Source organism: Myotis yumanensis, unplaced genomic scaffold (genome assembly GCF_028538775.1).
Source record: "Myotis yumanensis isolate MYYU_CA2020_CCGP unplaced genomic scaffold, mMyoYum1.0.hap1 SCAF_9, whole genome shotgun sequence".
Classification (NCBI taxonomy): Eukaryota; Metazoa; Chordata; class Mammalia; order Chiroptera; family Vespertilionidae; genus Myotis; species Myotis yumanensis.
The window spans coordinates 7,131,493-7,149,434 of record NW_027223760.1 but is presented as its reverse complement, the minus strand read 5'-3'; the positions used below and the strand labels follow the sequence as shown (position 1 = coordinate 7,149,434).

Genomic DNA, 17,942 nt, shown 5'->3' with positions numbered 1-17,942 from the left:
GGTGACGCTCCTGAGGGGATAGGGAAAGGTGCCAGCAAGCTCCTGGGAGGGAGAACACCAATATTTGTATTTTTTAATGTTTCTAAATTAGGCATGTACTGTGTAATTTATGTATTTGATAACAGAATGTATCAGATGTAAGGCATTTTATGCATTATGGGAATCAGCTTCCTATTTTTTTATTAAATTCTGATGAAATGAACTACCTTCTAGTATCAGAAAAATGTGTTGATGCACATAGGCCCATGATTGTGTAGTATGTGCAGTAACAACACAGAATGTAGACTAGTATCAGTATTGCAAAGATACAGATCAGGACTGAGTGTCGTCCTTCCATTTTCTTTTCACTAAAAACGGTCCTTTAATTATTTTCTTTTCCATTATTGCAGTTACTACCTAATCTTGTCTCCCCCTTTTAATATTATCTTCTGCCTCCTTTTTCTATTCTTTTTGGATGCTTAAATGTCCTTTATTTACTTTTTTTTTTTTACAATTTTAAATTTAGTCTATAGAGAGTCTAAAGCTTTTCAAAGGAAGACTATATTATAAGTTTAAATATAAGAATGGAATTCACTTTGATAGTTTCAGGATCTTAAATTTTCTTTAAGATTTTATTTTCTTAATTTCTGCATTTTTCGCAGGATAAAAAAAAGAACATTTTCTAAAGTATCTTTTCTGAAAAAATAAATGTTTGAAAAATGATTCAGGACATATGGGTTTATTTTTTTATATATATAAAATGGCAAATTTTTAAAAATTGATTTTAGAGAGGAAGTATGAGGGAGACATAGAAACATCACTGATGAGAGAGAATCATTGATCAGCTGTTTTCTGCACACCCCCTACTGGGGATCAAGCTTGGAACCCCAGGCATGTGTCTAACAGGGAATGAAACTGTGACCTGGTTTATAGTCTATGCTCAGCCACGGAGCCACACAAGCCTTGCTGGGCAGATGGGTTTTAACAGCAAAGGATTTGTTTTCTGTTTTTTTTCTAATTTATATCAAGAGTGGTTGTGTTTTTGTTTTGTTTTTGTATTTTCACTTTGTGTGGGATGTTATCTGACAAATTCAAAAATATATGTGCTGTATTTGTTTTGCCAGGACTTCAACAACCTTAGAGATAAATTTAGGGTTCATTGCTTATCCATATATTCTTGTCTGCTTCAACTTAGAATTGTTTTTAGATAATTATCCTTTTAATTATTTTTGGAAGTGGTGCCAAAAGTGTAAGTAAATATGCATAGATGTATGTAAATATATATACATATGCACACATAAGTGCATTCACACTGTGTAAATTTGATGTATTAAATTTCTTTTAGCCAACAAATGGAATCTTCTTGAGCATGTTTCTAATTGTTTTGCCATTGGAATCCATGGCTCATGGGCTCTTCCATGAATTGGGTAATTGTTTAGGAGGAACATCTGTTGGATATGCTATTGTGATTCCTACCAACTTCTGCAGGTATAGTAATCTAGAATGTAGTAATTAGTAATAACTACTTGACTCTTAATATTTTCTTAATATTTGTATGACGATAAATATAAAATATAGCACATTTTTTAAAAACTATAGTATTTTAAAAATATACTACTGTTACATTTTTTATTTATCCCAAATGTTTAAAAGCCTTTACTCTCAGTAAAATTATAATTTTCAGGGTTCAATTTATTTTATTTCTTTTTTTTTTTTTTAATATATTTTATTGGTTTTCTACAGAGAGGAAGGTAGAGGGATAGAGAGTTAGAAACATCGATGAGAGAGAAACATCGATCAGCTGCCTCCTGCACATCTCCTACTGGGGATGTGCCCGCAACCCAGGTACATGCCCTTCACCGGAATCGAACCTGGGACCCTTCAGTCCGCAGGTCGACGCTCCATCCACTGAGCCAAACCGGTTTCGGCTTATTTCTTTATAAAAGTGATTAGGTCAGTGGTTCTCAACCTTCCTAATGCCGCGACCTTTTAAGACAGTTTCTCATGTTGTGGTGACCCCCAACTATAAAATTATTTTTGTAACTGTAATTTTGCTACTGTTATGAATCTTAATGTAATTATATATGTGTTTTCCGATGGTCTTTTCGACCCCTGTGAAAGGGCCGTTCGATCCCCAAAGGGGTCACGACCCACCGGTTGAGAACCGCTGGACTAGGTTATATTTTAGCTAGAAATCGGGAAGTATGAATGAATTTTCTAAGGAATCATAATATTTTCTTTAAGAAAATGTCCTGTGAAACAGCATGGTAAAATATAATGGAATGTACACTAGACCTGAGAGTCCTAAATCCTAGTTCTGTATTTCCTTAGGGAAGTCATAACTTCTCTGAACTTCAGTGTCTTTATCTAAATGCAGATGACAATACCTATTCTGCCCATCTCAGAGGAATATTATGAAGAGCTAGTGAGAATATGAATATAAAAATGCTCTGCCCACTGGAGAATGTCATACAAATACGAGGAATCCAAAAGATTGTCAATGTGTGTGTGTGTGTATGTGTATATAAATGTGTGTATATGTATACATGCAAATATATTTTTGTATGTATATAAATATGTGTAAGTTAATATAGTTTTATTTCAAAATTTTTTATCCCAAATATATGGTAGATCTGTCTTAATCTATAAATATTGCCACATTTTAATTTTTATTTAATTAAGTACCTTTGAAATAGAAAAAATGAGTTCTTTGCCATTAATTAATTCTGATGAACAAGAATTCATCATACTTTTCCTTGGGGTGAAAAATTTATCTAATTTCAAATATTTGACATAAAAACCCCAAATAGACTATTTGTATTATATATTTTCCTCCATGTTAAAGGTTTTTGTTTTGGTTTTTTTTATATATTTTATTGATATTTTACAGACAGAAAGGGAGAGGGATAGAGAGCTAGAAACATCGATGAGAGAGAAGCATCGATCAGCTGCCTCCTGCACACCCCCTACTGGGGATGTGCCTGCAACCAAGGTACATGCCCTTGACCGGAATCGAACCTGGGACCCTTCAGTCCGCAGGCCGATGCTCTATCCACTGAGCCAAACCGGTTAGGGCACATGTTTAGATTTTTATTCCATTATAATTTTTGTTTATACATTTCTTCTTTTACTTTTTTATGATCATTAAATCGTTACCTAAATAAGCATGGAACAAAATGTTTTATTCTTGTAATGAAAACTAAAGTATTTGAAAGCTATTGATAATACATGAAGCAAAATGTAAAGTTTTCAAAATTCCTGGTTGAAATTCCTTTCCTAGATAGGATTAATGATTTCCCCTCTCTCAATATTGATAGTATTTTGATTCTGCTAGTTGTAGGATTTGGTTTATCATCTTTACTAGAGTGTCATTTTACAATTGTTCCAAGAACAGATCTAGGTCTTCAATTAGTATTTAGTAGGATATGGCAGTTTGACTAAATTTTAATGATTATTTATAAATGCCATTTACTAATAGGCAATTTCTTCTATAATTTATTACCTTAGGTTGGTAAAACTTGAACACCACTTTATAAACTCCTTTTCAATATAGGAATTAAATAAGTATATAATTAAAAATATTGCTTTCATACTTTATTTTTTTTCTCAAGAAAGAAAAGTTTTTATTATAGTCCCCACCCATGTTCTTGAAATACATTGGGGGTAAAGTTAGTATAATTTTGCTTTTAAAATGTCTTGTCCATTACCAATCATTTGGTGAGAAAATATAAATAAGAACAAAGAGTATAGTGCTGTCTACATGTAGAGGTATATTATTATCCCACCTTTTAGTTTTGTTATTGTTTATTGATAAGAAATAAAATTTTTAGAAACTAGGCTTTGATTTTCAAAGCTTAATTCTTAGCACCAGGAATTTTAGAAAAGGTGATTTTTTAAAAAATCCTGCCATTTAGTTATCAGAAACTATCATGCTTCTTAGATAATTACTTATAAGTAAAGGATAAAAATATGATATAGAATGAATGTTTCTTAAACACTGAAATAATCTTTTTTTTTCCTTCTCAGTCCTGATGGCCAGCCAGCACTTCTTCCACCAGAACATGTACAGGAGTTAAATTTGCGGTCCACTGGCATGCTCAATGCTATCCAAAGATTTTTTGCACATCATATGATTGAGACCTATGGGTGTGACTATTCCACAAGTGGACTGTCTTTTGATACTCTACATTCCAAACTGAAAGCTTTTCTTGAACTTCGGACTGTGGATGGACCTAGACACGATACATATGTTTTGTATTACAGTGGGCACACCCATGGTACAGGAGAGTGGGCTCTTGCAGGTAAAGTCACCTCTGGCACTTTCACTGTTACGAAATGCACCTGGTGTAGAAATTTGTCCTTCATAGGGAAACGTTACATTTTCAGAATTCTCTGTTTTCTGTTTTACAGCTTACCAAGTGTATATATAACTTTTTTCTTTTGTCTAGCATTCCTATATAGCATAATTTTATTTTATATTTTTTTATTGATTTTTTACAGAGAGGAAGGGAGAGGGACAGAGAGTTAGAAACATCGATGAGCGAGAAACATCGATCAGCTGCCTCCTGCACACTCCCTACTGGGGATGTGCCTGCAACCAAGGTACATGCCCTTGACCGGAATCGAACGTGGGACCCTTGAGTCCGCAGGCCGATGCTCCATCCACTGAGCCAAACCGGCTAGGGCTATAGCATAATTTTAGTAATCTCCAAAGGTTTTGAGAATTATGTCTTACTCTTATTGGAAGAAAAAAATCTGTTTGATGTGATACTTAAAATCAGTTTCCCTTTAAATTGTTTTGAGAATTATTAAATACAGTAACACTTTTCAGAAGCTGATTAAGTTGACTAATACTTTTAAGTCTCTTAATGTTATGGATACTGACTTTCATAGACTTTCACATGTAGAGTTTTATTTATCCTAGAAAGCTCAACAAAATTTTAAACAGCAGGTGATGTGATATGGTGGGAAAAGCACTTAGGTCAGAAGACCTTGGTCTTGGTCATAATTTGCTGCAATAGTGTTATTTTAGGCAAGTTACTTAACTTATTTTGGCTTCGAGTCTCTCATCTATAAAATGAAAGGGTGATATTAAATTTCCCTGCCAAGTGAGAAATGAGATCTCTCTATATTATTTGTAAATGTGTTTGCTGCTCTCACCAACTAGAATAGATACCCTGTAAGTCAAGGGCTTTGTCTTATGAATTATTTGCTCAGCACCTGGAACAGAGCCTGGCACATAGTAGGGGTTTCTTAAGTAATTGGTAGATGGATAAAATGAATGAATCATGGAAAAGTAATTTTCTTACTTTAGATTAGAAATACTTCTTTTAGGTATAATTATATCCTGCTTTTTTTCATAAAATAGTTTTCATGTATACCAAGGACCCAAACAAAAAATGAAACAGTTAAACTAAGTAGAAACAGATACTCAGATCAAAGAAAAATAATAAACATAAGTATTATAGAAAGACAGAGGCAGAGCTGCCTATACATGAACTCTAGAAGGAAGAAAACAAACTCCATGTTAAAGTAGAGATGATTTTAAATCACATGGTCTCACTAATTTCATACCAGATTTGTAACCAAGACTTTATCATAAAAATATTTTTGTAGTTTTTGTTTCTGTATATAAATAATTGAACAATCCAATGTGTGCCTAGGAGTAATGGTAAACTAACATTTATTGATTGGCACATTTGAAGCACAGCTACTATACTTGCTATTTCATACACATTAGAAATAATCTTCACTTGAAATCCTTTGAGGTAAATACTGTTTCACTTAAATTTTTCAAAGGATGAAATGAAAGCTAAAAGTGGTTACATAACTTATCTATTGCTCATACTATTTTTTTTTTTTTTTTACATTCACAGTGGCAGGTGTATGAAGCCATTTATTTCATTTTTTTTTAATATATATATTTTATTGATTTTTTACAGAGAGGAAGGGAGAGTGATAGAGAGTTAGAAACATGGATGAGAGAGAAGCATCGATCAGCTGCCTCTTGCACACCTCCTACTGGGGATGTGCCCGCAACCCAGGTACATGCCCTTCACCGGAATCAAACCTGGGACCCTTTAGTCCGCAGGCTGACGCTCTATCCACTGAGTCAAACCGGTTAGGGCTGCTCATACTATTGATCAGTGAGGAATCATGATTCAAGCCCAGATTTGCCTGACTCCTAGAATATGTTTTTTCCCATCGTACCAAGTTGCCACCAAAGACAAAAAGCGTGAAGGTAGAGAAATGACATATTCTGGTTAAGTAGATGTTTTTGTTAGCATGGTTTGCCCATTTCAAAACATTAGAATGTAGAAGGTAGTCAACATTAAAACTACTTGAATATAATTTATAAAATTATTTTCCTAACCTTAACTTTTTTTAAAATAAATATTTTTATTGACCTCAGAGAGAAAGGGAGAGGGGGAGAGAGACAGAAACATCAATGATGAGAGAGAATCACTAATTGGCCACCTCCTGAACGCTCCCCACTGGAGATCGAACGTGCTACCCAGGCATGTCCATTGACCGGAATCAAACCTGGGACCCTTCAGTCCGCAGGCCGACACTCTATCCACTGAGCCAAACCAGCTAGGGCCTGACCTTACCTTTTTAATAACTCAAAATAGAAAACAACTCTTTAACCTTTATGGCTACTTTAATTTCAGGTAAAGAGTAGCATTCTGTGTACTTCAGAGCACAAGAGAAAAAGTTGTAGTCAAAAGATGTTTAAAGAAATAGAATTTCAGACCTAAAAACATTATTTGTTGAAAAATTAATGCAGTGCTTATGATAATAAACTATTTCCAAATTAAATGGGGGGAAGCCATATTTTGATGGTCATGCATAAATCCTTAGTTATTTTGAAGTTTTATAAGAAAGTAATCTTAAAAGTAAGCTTGCTGTTTAGGTGAAGAATTTATTAATATAAACATATTTTTTAATCTTAAAGTTTATTTCAGGTATTTTTTAAAAGATTGCTTTGGAAATAAATTTTAGATTTTCAGTTTACTAGTATTTAAATCAGCATTTACTTTTCCTTGGACACCAAGATAAATTGTGTGTGTGTGTGTGTGTGTGTGTGCGCGCGCGCGCGCGCGCACACACTATCTTGTTAAATTTTTATTCACTATCAGGAATAATTTGAAGAGTTAAAAATGCTAAAATAGGAGTTTATAATAAGTAAATGTCTAGAAGTAGCATTCTGGAATATTATCTTTATATTTTTTTCAAGTATGTCACCAATAAGTTGACAGTTGTGGAATGCCTCTATTAGCCACGATTTGTTCCAAATAAGAAAAGCAGCCATAGACAGAATGTGTAACTCTCTGTGTCAGAGACTTTATTATAAAAAGTAAAAAAGCAAAACAAAAAACAATGGAGAGACATAGCAGTCCTCCTCATAATTCAGCAACTGTGTACTCGCAAGGCCTGAGGCATCTGGCCCCCTTGCTGGTAACCAGGCCCAGAGGCTGAGTCCTCTTTTCAGTCGGTTCCTGACCTAGCCTGCCCCAGCCTGTCCCAGCCTGCACTAGCCTGCCCTCAAAGGCTGATTCTGCCTCAGAGATAGTATTGAAAACTGCTCTGAAGATGATGCTGTAATCCAATCTAAACCAGTGACAACAAGCTCCAAGCTCTGAGAACTTTGTAATTGTTACTGTCTAAAAATCTTTAAAATAGAAACATCGTAACTTTACTTGAGTTAACAAGTTAAGAGCAAGTCCAGAACTAAATATCACTGTGAGAAAGAGAATCTGTATTTGCCCTTTATCCCATGCTTTTACTCTCAGTATTTCTTAGAATATGTAGTCCTCTTACATTTATGGGGTTTCCTAATACGGAACCTGGTATTTTTGCTTTGTGGCTTGAGGGTACAAAACAATGATGGCTGTGATGAGAGACAGAAATACTGGGTTTGGCAAAAGTAGGTTTGCAGTTGTAAGTACTTGAAACACAAGAGTTTATTCTTGTATTATTATTATCATACTAGAGGCCCGGTGCACAAAAATTTGTGCACTCGGAGGGGGAGGGGGGGGTCCCTCAGCCTGGCCTGTGCCCTCTCGCAGTCTGGGACCCCTCGGGAGATAACGACCTGCTGGCTCAGGCCTGCTCCCAGGTGGCAGAGGGCAGGCCCAATCCCTAGGTGCAGCCCCTGGTTGGGCTCAGAGCAGGGCTGATTGGGGAGTTGGGGCGCTGCCCCCTGTCATGCACAGAGCAGGGCGGATTGGGAGGTTGCGATGCCACCCTCAGTCACGCTCAGGGTGGGGCCGATTGAGGGGTTAGGGCACCACCCCCTGTCACACTCAAGGCAGGGTCGATGGGGAGGTTGCAGCGCCACCCCCTGTCACGCACAGAGCAGGGCCAATCAGGGGGTTGAGGAGCTCCCCCCTGTCACTCACAGAGTAGGGCCGATAGGGGAGTTAGGGCACCGCCCCCTGTCACACTCAGAGCAGGGCGGATCAGGGGGTTGGGGCACCGCCCTCTATCTCCCACAGAGCAGGGCCGATCAGGGGGTTGGGGCACCGCCACTGTCACACTCAGGGCAGGGCCAATGGGGAGGTTATGGCTCTACCCCATCACACACAGAGCAGGGCCCGTCCGGGGGCGGGGGGGTTGGGGCGCTGCCCTCTATCACCCACAGAGCACGGCTGATCAGGGGGTTGGGGCACCGCCACTGTCACATTCAGGGCAGGGCTGATGGGGAGGTTATGGCTCTACCCTGTCACACACAGAGCAGGGCCTGTGGAGGGGTGGGGGGGGTTGGGGCACCACACCCTGTCATACACAGAGCAGGGCTGATCAGGGGGTTGGGACGCCGCACCCTGTCACACACAGAGCAGGGCGGATAGGGAGGTTGTGGCCCCGCCCCCTGTCACACACAGAGCCGCAGGGCGATCAGGGTGTCACGCTGATCCGGTGCCAGGAGGCCTCGCTGCTCCGCTGATCCCGGTGCTGGGAGGCATATTACCCTTTTACTATATAGGATAGAGGCCTGGGGGCCAGCTGGTTTGCCCTGAAGGGTGTCCTGGATCAGGGTGGTGGTCCCCACTGGGGTGCCTGGCCAGCCTGGATGAGGGGATGATGGCTGCAGCTAGTCACACACCCTTCAGGGTGGGGGTCCCCACTGGGGTGCCTGGCCAGTCTGGGTGAGGGGCTGAGGGCTGCCTTAAGGCTGGCGATTCACTGAAGCTCCCAACCGCTCCTTTTTTTCTTTTTTTTCTTTTTTATTCTGGGCCAGCTTTAGCTCTGGCTCTAGCTCTGAGGCTTCTGCTGCTGGTTTGTTTGCGTTCTATAATTGAAACAATGTATAACTCCAGCTCTGAGATCCCTGCGGTTTTGTTTAGCTTCTATATTTGTTACAAAGTTTCAAACTGCCAGCTCAGAGGCCAGCAGCGCAGGCGGGGAACGTTGGAGTCTGCAATCACTGGAGCAAGCAAGCCTCATGTTTGCTTCCAGCTGCCTGGCTGCCGGCCGACATCTTGGCTGACAGTTAATTTGCATATACTCACTGATTAGCCAATGAAAAGGGTACCGGTCGTACGCTAATTACCATGTTTCTCTTTTATTAGTGTAGATTATTTCCCATAGGAACAACTGTAACCTACTTTTACCTACTTTGTAAATGAAAAATATGTAGATAATCTGTAAAGTACTTTATCACAGACAAACAAAGCCTTTATAATGCACTCTCAATTACTTGAACTGCATGAGATGGCTGTTATCTAAGATAAATGTTAAATACTTTGTATCTGGGCCAAAAGCCAAATGAATTTTCTCCAATTCATAGGAGAAAGCAGAGCAAACCAAAACAGAAGAGACAGACATCGTTTAAAAGATTTTAATGCTGCGTTAGGTCTCTTGTTGATATTTAAAGAGCATATATATAAGAGACTTAGTGTAGAATGTGCTGAAGAATAGTTATTGAAATAGTTGTAAAAGGCAAATTAGTGATGCTTTGTGGCAGATGGAATTTGTATAATAGCTCCTGAAATCTATGTTATCCTCTGGTCTCTAGAGAAATGTAATAGAATTAGCAGTAATGAAAAGTTAGCATTTCACCATTTTAAAAATATATATCTTCAGGAAGTATGTATGCCCTATGGAAGTGTGGTTCAGTGGTTAGAGCACCGGCCCCCACACACCAAAGGGTCACGGGTTTGATTTCCCGTCAAGGGCACATATTTGGGCTGTCGGTTCATATCCCACCCCCTATCAGGGTGCATGCAGGAGGCAACCAGTTGATGTATCTCTCACATTGATATTTCTCTCTCTCTCTCTCTCCCCTTCCTTTCACTCTTTCTGAAAAAGCAATGGAAAAAATATCCTCAGGTGAGAATTTACAACTAAAAGTGTATTGTAGCATGTTAAAACATTTTTCTAATTATAAAAGTAACATACACAATGTAAAAAATAATTGGAAAATATAAAAAAATATAGCAAAACCACCTGAAATCCAACCACCCAGCAATAACCTCTGCTGTTATTTTTATAGATACACTTCTGTGTCATACTTTTTATCCTAATTGCACAGATACTTTTCTCTTCATTAAAATTTCTTAATAAATACCATTTTACTATAAAGTTCCCTTTCCCTCATTAGGTTTTACCATAATTTATTTCCATTCCCCTGGTTGTTTCATATTTCACACTATTTTGGATAGCAAAGGGAAGGAAATCATTATATGTAATTTTTTGCCCAATATCTACTCTTTCCTTAGGATAAATATCTAGCATTAGATGATTTTATCAGTGTACAGTTGAGACAGAGCCAGGACTAGGGAGAGGTAAAGATGGCAATTGTCTTGGCCATGAAATTTAAGAAGGTGCCAAAAACCAAATAATCAAAATAATATTTTAATGTAACATTTAAAAATCAAAGTTAATGCAAAAGAAACTATCCACAATGAACCAGATGGAAAGCCTACTAACTATAAGATAGGTTTGTAGGTCAAATTTATTTACTTTAGAGCTTTCTGAGTAAACTATTTTTAATCATTTATTGTTTTTCATGTATAAAACTGATTTAAAAATAAATTCATTCTAGCCAAAACTGGTTTGGCTCAGTGGATGGAGCGTCGGCCTGCGGACTGAAGGGTCCCCAGGTTCGATTCCGGTGAAGGGCATGTACCTGGGTTGCGGGCACATCCCCAGTAGGAGATGTGCAGGAGGCAGCTGATCGATGCTTCTCTCTCATCGATGTTTCTAACTATCTCTCTCCCTTCCTCTCTGTAAAAAATCAATAAAATATATTTTAAAAATAAATAAATAAATAGATTCATTCTAAATTCATTCTTGGTACAGGGAGGAAGAGTTTCTCCTTCCTCTAGTAGGTACCTGCGTACGAGGATAGGTAACATTATTTTATCAGTGGTGCACAACAGGATTGGCAAATTTTTTGTGTAAAGGGCCACATAGTTTTGGCTTTGTGGGCCATAAGATCTGTGTTGTTGGAACCACTCAGCTCTGCTGCTGTAGTTGAAAATATCCTCAAATGAAGATTAAAAAGGGAAAAAAAAGCAGCCATAGACAGAATGCAAATGAGTTTATTTACGGAAACAATTATATGAAATGTAAATTTCATATAATTTTCCCATGTCACAAAATACTGTTTGTTTTTTATTTTTTTCAACCATGTAAAATCAGTCCTCAGCTCTCAGCTATACCAGGACAGGTAATGGGCAAGATTTGGACCACAAGCCATATTTGCTGTTTTTGATGTAGAAGAATATAAGCTTTCCTTTAATTTTTTCAACAAATTTAACTTTATAAAATAATTTTTTAAAGTAAGATTGCATTTATTCTCACCCGAGGATATATTTTTCCATTGATTTTTTTTTTTTTTTTTTTTTTTTTTTTTTTTTTTTTTTAGAGATAATAGAGGGGAGGAAGGAGGGGAACAGAGAGAGAGAGAGAGAAACATGGATGTGAGAGAGAGACATCGATTGATTGCCTTCCATCAGGTCCCAACTGGGGCCAGGTATCGAGCCTGCAACTGAGGTATGTGCCTTTGACTGGGAATCAAACCCGAGACCCTTGGGTCTGCAGGCCGATGCTCAAACTGGCCAGAGAAATACTTTTTTAAATTTATTATAGTATATCCCATTTAAACAAATTTTTTAATTGAATATATTGGGTTGACATTGGTTAACAAAATTAACATATCCCATTTTTTTATGTGAGTAACAAGGATGATTTTTTTTTTCAGTTGTCGTTTTTTTAACCTGAAGTTGAAAGTTTTTTAAAAAAAAATCTTCTGAGGAAATACTTTGAAAGGAAGGCTCTGTTTTTCTACTCACATATTTAATTTCCAAAATTTAAAGAAAATACACTTAGGACAGAAGGGTATTCTTATTGAGAGTATTCAGAAATTACTTATTGAATTTTCTTTTGTTTATAGGTGGAGACATACTACGCCTGGACACACTTTTAGAGTGGTGGAGAGAAAAGAATGGTTCCTTCTGTTCTCGACTTATTATTATATTAGACAGTGAGAATTCAACCCCTTGGGTGAAAGAAGTAAGAAAAATAAGTGACCAGTATATTGCAGTGCAAGGAGCAGAGTTGATGAAGACAATAGATATTGAAGAAGCCGACCCACCACAGCTGGGTGACTTTACAAAAGACTGGGTAGAATATAACTGCAACTCCAATAATAGCATCTGCTGGACTGAAAAGGGACGCAAAGTGAAAGCAGTGTATGGTGTGTCGAAGCAGTGGAGCGACTACACTCTGCATTTGCCAACGGGAAGTGACGTGGCCAAGCACTGGATGTTGCACTTTCCTCGTATTACATATCCACTGGTACACTTGGCAAATTGGTTGTGTGGTCTGAACCTTTTATGGATCTGCCAAAGTTGTTTTAGGTGCTTGAAAAGATTAAAAATGAGTTGGTTTCTTCCTACTGTGCTGGACACAGGACAGGGCTTTAAACTTGTCAAATCTTAGTTTGAAAACCAAAGGAGAATATTATTATAAGAGGTCATACTACAAGTTATCACTTGTTTGCCAGTTTTTGTACATTATATTCTTATTTGTGAAAAATATCCTGTTACTTCTGTAGCTGCTCTCACTTTGTCTTTTTTTCAAGTAATTATGGTATGTAAGTAGTTGGGAATAAACATTCTTTTATACTAAAAGTATGTAGAGATTCAGAAAATTCTGACTGTGAATGCATGAGATATAAAAATAACAGTGCACTTTGAGATGTTTGCATTAGAAAGAAAACACTTGTCTATGCTCTGCAGTGAAGAATTAATGAAGAATTAATTACTCATGCCTTATTTTCTAGGCATAGACCAGGATGTTTACTATTATAAGGAAACAGAATTTGCATACAAAAGATTTTTTTTTGTGAACAGTAGGTTTGTGTCCAAGACCATTTGAAAAATTACAAACTCTTTCTTAGGAAAGAAAAAAAGTCTACCTGAAATGCATGCAAAATTTGCTTTTGTTCATTACATTCAGATGCCTTGGTTGTGTTCTAGCACAAATTACTGTTTAGATTAAAAAAAAAAAATTATGTAGGTAACTAAGAGGCTAAACTCTAGAGCAGGGGTGGGCAAACTTTTTGACTCGAGGGCCACAATGGGTTCTTAGACTGGACAAGAGGGCCAAAACAAAAGCATGGATGGAGTGTTTGTGTGAACTAATATAAATTCAAAGTAAACATCATTACATAAAAGAGTACGGTCTTTTTTTTTTTTTAGTTTTATTCATTTCAAACGGGCCGGATCCGGCCCGTGGACTGTAGTTTGCCCACGGCTGCTCTAGAGCCTAAAAGTTGCTCCTTTGTGAATTGTTGGGGGCCTATGAAAGTACTGGCAATTTTAAGAGTCTTTTCAGGGTAACCATGCTTTCTAATGAACAACGTTTTCAGCTATAAATTTCTTCCAGATAAGTTGTCTTCCTTTTCAAAAAGTAATCTTATAAATTTAGCAGTTTCTTATTGATTTAGACTATTTGCAATTTTCTAGAAATTATTTCAATCTCTATAAAGTTCCACTATGAAAATTATTTTTCAAATCTCCATTAGTGATAACTTTTTTTTTTTTACTGAAGGTGAAAGGATTGGAAACATTTTTTCTTGTAAGATATTATGTAAAAATATATTTATATTAACAATTTTACTTAAGCATAATGGTGAGGTTGTAATCTTTAAAACTTTTTTCAGTGTTTTGTCTCATTAAAGCAAGCACTGGTCAGGATATCTTCCAAGAGGTCATTTATCTTCTATTTCCTTCTAGTAATCCTTACATTCTAAAGTTTTATCTCTGGGAAATAACCAAAAGGGAATATAGTTAAGTTGGGGTATAATCTAATCTTTGATGTTTAAATGGTGTCACTTCTCACCATCAAAGCCATTTTTCCAACCTCAGAGAGACGGAATAATGCCCCTACCATTTTTTATCTGGTGACTTGCAAACTAGTTTTAGTTAGGAGGAAGTCACTAAGCATCAGGGAACTTGTATACCACTATCTATGCAGCATTGTTATTATGGTCTAATTTGTGCTTTGAATATGATTTTCAAAATACTTTGAATAAAATTTTGTTAAAAATTTTTTATGTAATGAGCAAATAACAGTTATTGAATGTTTTAGTATATTGCAAGTGATAGTCAAAAAATGCCTATGCTTTTTTGGGGTTCATGGTTGGTGGCAGGTGGATTTGAAAATTTCTCGGTTAAGTGTGTCTATATCAATATCATCCAAATGAAATAGTATCGTGTTTTATTATTATTCAGAAATAGAATAACAGAAAAGCCAGATGTTAAAATGATGAGTTTATAGCTACAAAAAAAGTTAAATTAATGTTAAGGAAAATCCCTTTGAAATTTCTGAGCCAATATTGAGCAAATTAAAACTTTAAAGCATATCTCTATTCTGAGAGAGTCAAATTTAAAGGTATATTCTACATTCTTTATAAATATTAAGATAGCACTAAAAATCATATTCAAAAGGTAGAAGGCACTTTCACACTCACAAAACTAATGTTTGACATTATTTTCTATGAAAGTACAACCAAAAAAGTTCTGGGCTAAAAATATGACTTGAGCCAATTTTTTAACTAAAGAGTTATGGAGTATCCACTTTGATGGGTTCTCCTACCCAAACAAACAAAAAAACATAAATGTCTTATAGGAGATGGTATCTATACTAATAAAAGGGCAATATGCTAATTAGACCGGATAGATGGGACATCTTCCGGATGTCCTTCTGGACAAAGCTGCGAGGGCTGAGGGCTGGCGGCATGGGAGAGGTGGCAGCATGAGCTGGTCCAGCCCTGTGGCTCCTCTCACAGAGGCGGCACCTGCCGGTCCAGCCCCGCAGCCCCTTTTGCAGAGGTGGCGCAGGAGAGGCCTCGGCACGGGCCAGTCCAGCGCCAGGCCCCTTTCGCAGAGGCGGCGCGGGAGAGGCAGTGGCCCCTTTCGAAGAGGGGGCTGCACGGCCCTTGTCCCAGTGCTGCCCCTTCCACAGAGGCTGCACCCATAGCAGGGGTGCAACCTGCTATGCCTCAACCTCCCACAGCCCTGGCCCCAGATCGCCCCCCACCCGGCAGGCTTTGAGGGCCAAGGGCCAGCAGCCCTGGTGGCCGGTAATGGCAGCCTTCCTCTGATGGGCCCAGTCGCCTCCCGCAGAGGTAGGCCAGAGGCGGCGCAGCGTCTTCCTCTGCTGGGCCCAGTTGCCTCCCGCAGAGAGAAGCCAGAGGCAGCAGCAGCAGCAGGGTGATGGGGCGGCACCTTCCCCTGATCGGCCCTGTTGCCTTCCACAGAGGGAGGCCAGACTGCGGCTTAGGCCTGCTCCCCATGGGAGCATCAGTAGGACATTCAGCCATCAGTAGGACATACCGTGAGGGCTCTCAGACTGTGAGGGGGCAGGCCGGGCTGAGGGACCACCTCCCTACCCCAGAGCACGAATTTTTGTGCACCGGACCTCTAGTTCTAAAATAAAGTTGCCAGTTTTAAAACAGTAAAGTGGTAATAAAGAAATTCAATATTGTGGGAAGGATAAGTTGATTGGTTACTTTTACCTAAAGATTGAAAAATAGATCTGATTAATTTTAGCCTGGCTGGTGTGGCTTAGTGATTGAGCATTGACCTATGAACCAAGAGGTCAAGGTTCCATTCCTAGTCAGGGCACATGCCTGAGTTGTGGGCTAGGTCCCCAGCAGAGGGCATGGAGGCCACCGATCAATGGTTCTCTCTCATCATTGTAGTCTCTCCTTTCCTCTTCCTCTCTGAAATGAAAAAATATATATTTTTAAAAAGAATTAGTACTTCAGCTTTTATTTCCTTTATATTTTCATGAAATATCTTTTCCATCCCTTTACCTTTAGTCTGTGTATCTCATTCTGAGGTGGGTCTCTTAAAGACAGTATATACATGGGTTTTGTTTTCTTATCCATTCAGCTGCCTTATGTCTTTTTATTGAAACCTTTAATCCATTTACATTTAAAATGAGTATTGTATTTATTGCCATTTTATTTTTTTAACTTTCTTCTCTTTCTCTTCCTCATCTTCCTCCTCCTTTTCTTTCTTCTTCCTCTTTCTTCCATTTCTTCTTCAATTTTAAATGATACTTTTGCTGGGTAAAGTAGCCTTGGATTTAGGCTCTTGCTATTCATCACTTTGAATATTTTATGCCAATCCCTTCTGGCCTGAAACATTTCTATTGAAAAATCAGCTGACAGTGTTATGGGAGTTACCTTGTAGGTAACTGACTTCCTTTCTCTTTCAGCTTTTAAATTTTCTTCTTGTCTTTTACTTTTGGCCTTTAATTATGATATATCTTGGTGTGGGCATCTTCAGGTCCATCTTGCTTGGGACTCTGCATTTCCTGGACTTGTATATCTCTTTTTTCACCAGGTTATGAAAGTTTTCATTATTCTAATAGGTTCTTCATCCCTTGCTGCTTCTTCTGATACACCTATGACATGGATGTTATTCGTTTCATGTTGTCCGAAAGGTCTTTAAAATAAACTCATTCTTTTTAATTCTTTTTTATTTTTGCTGCTCTGATTAGGTACTTTTTGTTCTACCTTGTCTTCCAAATTGCTGAATTCATCCTCTGCTTCATCGAGCCTACAGTTTATTCCTTCCAGTGTATTCTTTATTTCAGATACTGCATTCTTCATTTCTCACTGGTCCATTTTTGTGGTTTCTATGTCCTTTTTCATACTTTTGAGCATCCTCATAATCATTCTGAAGTCTATATCTCATAAGTACCTTACCTCCATTTCATTTAGCTCTACTGGAGAATTCCATTGTTCGTTAATTTGGGGACTATTTCTTTCATCTCCCCATTTTGGCTGCCTGTTTGTTTCTATGAACTAGGTGGATCTGCTATGACTCCCAGTCTTGGTAGAATGGCCTTATGTAATAGGTGACCTATGCAACCCAGTGGCACAATCTCCCTGATCACCTGAGCTGGGTGCTCTAAGAATGTCTTTTTTGTATGTTATGTGGGCCCTCCTATTGTAATTGAGTCTTGATTGCTATTGGCCTGTTTGTGCATTGGATCAACCCTCAGGCTGGCTGACAGAGGGGCTTAGCCCCCAACACAGTGTGCAAGCTATTGTGCAGGTGCTGATCACATGAAGCAAATTCACCTGGGCAGGGTTTGATGCCTGCAGAGATCTCCCTGGGATATGCTGCTTTGGTCTGAAGCTTGCCACTGGGTTTGTTGGTTCTGGGCCTCTTTGAAGGGACTCTGGTGCAGGCCAATGTCAGACATTGTCTCAGAATGGCTGTGGGTAACCAGTTTGGAGCTATTAGCTTGTGGCTCCCTCTGCTGGGGCTAGGTGAGTGTGGAAAGGACCAAGCTGTGCACCAAGATCTGTTATTAGCACTGGGCACAGGGCCACATCAGCAAATGTCTCAAGGTACCCAGAGATTTGCTTCTGCCTGCAAGCTGTCTGTTAGGCTCAGTCACTTAAAGAGCCACCAGCTGCACTTGTCCACAGG

At 38.4% G+C, this 17,942-nt stretch overlaps 1 protein-coding gene across 6 annotated transcripts in view; it reads left to right on the top strand.

Moving 5' to 3' along the window:
- The window catches only part of TMEM168 (transmembrane protein 168), a 30,080-nt gene extending 15,722 nt beyond the window's left edge, over positions 1–14,358 (top strand). For 5 of the 6 annotated variants that reach the window (XM_070423747.1, XM_070423742.1, XM_070423743.1 and 2 more), the window contains 3 exons: positions 1,325–1,467; positions 4,006–4,280; positions 12,380–14,358. In XM_070423747.1, the coding sequence (XP_070279848.1) occupies positions 1,325–1,467; positions 4,006–4,280; positions 12,380–12,927 (966 nt within the window). In that variant the 3' untranslated portion in view covers positions 12,928–14,358. Of the gene's footprint in view, positions 1–1,324; positions 1,468–2,356; positions 2,482–4,005; positions 4,281–12,379 lie in introns of those variants that run through there. The other variant, XM_070423748.1, reaches the window with a different exon arrangement.
- The last annotated feature ends 3,584 nt before the right edge of the window (positions 14,359–17,942 follow it).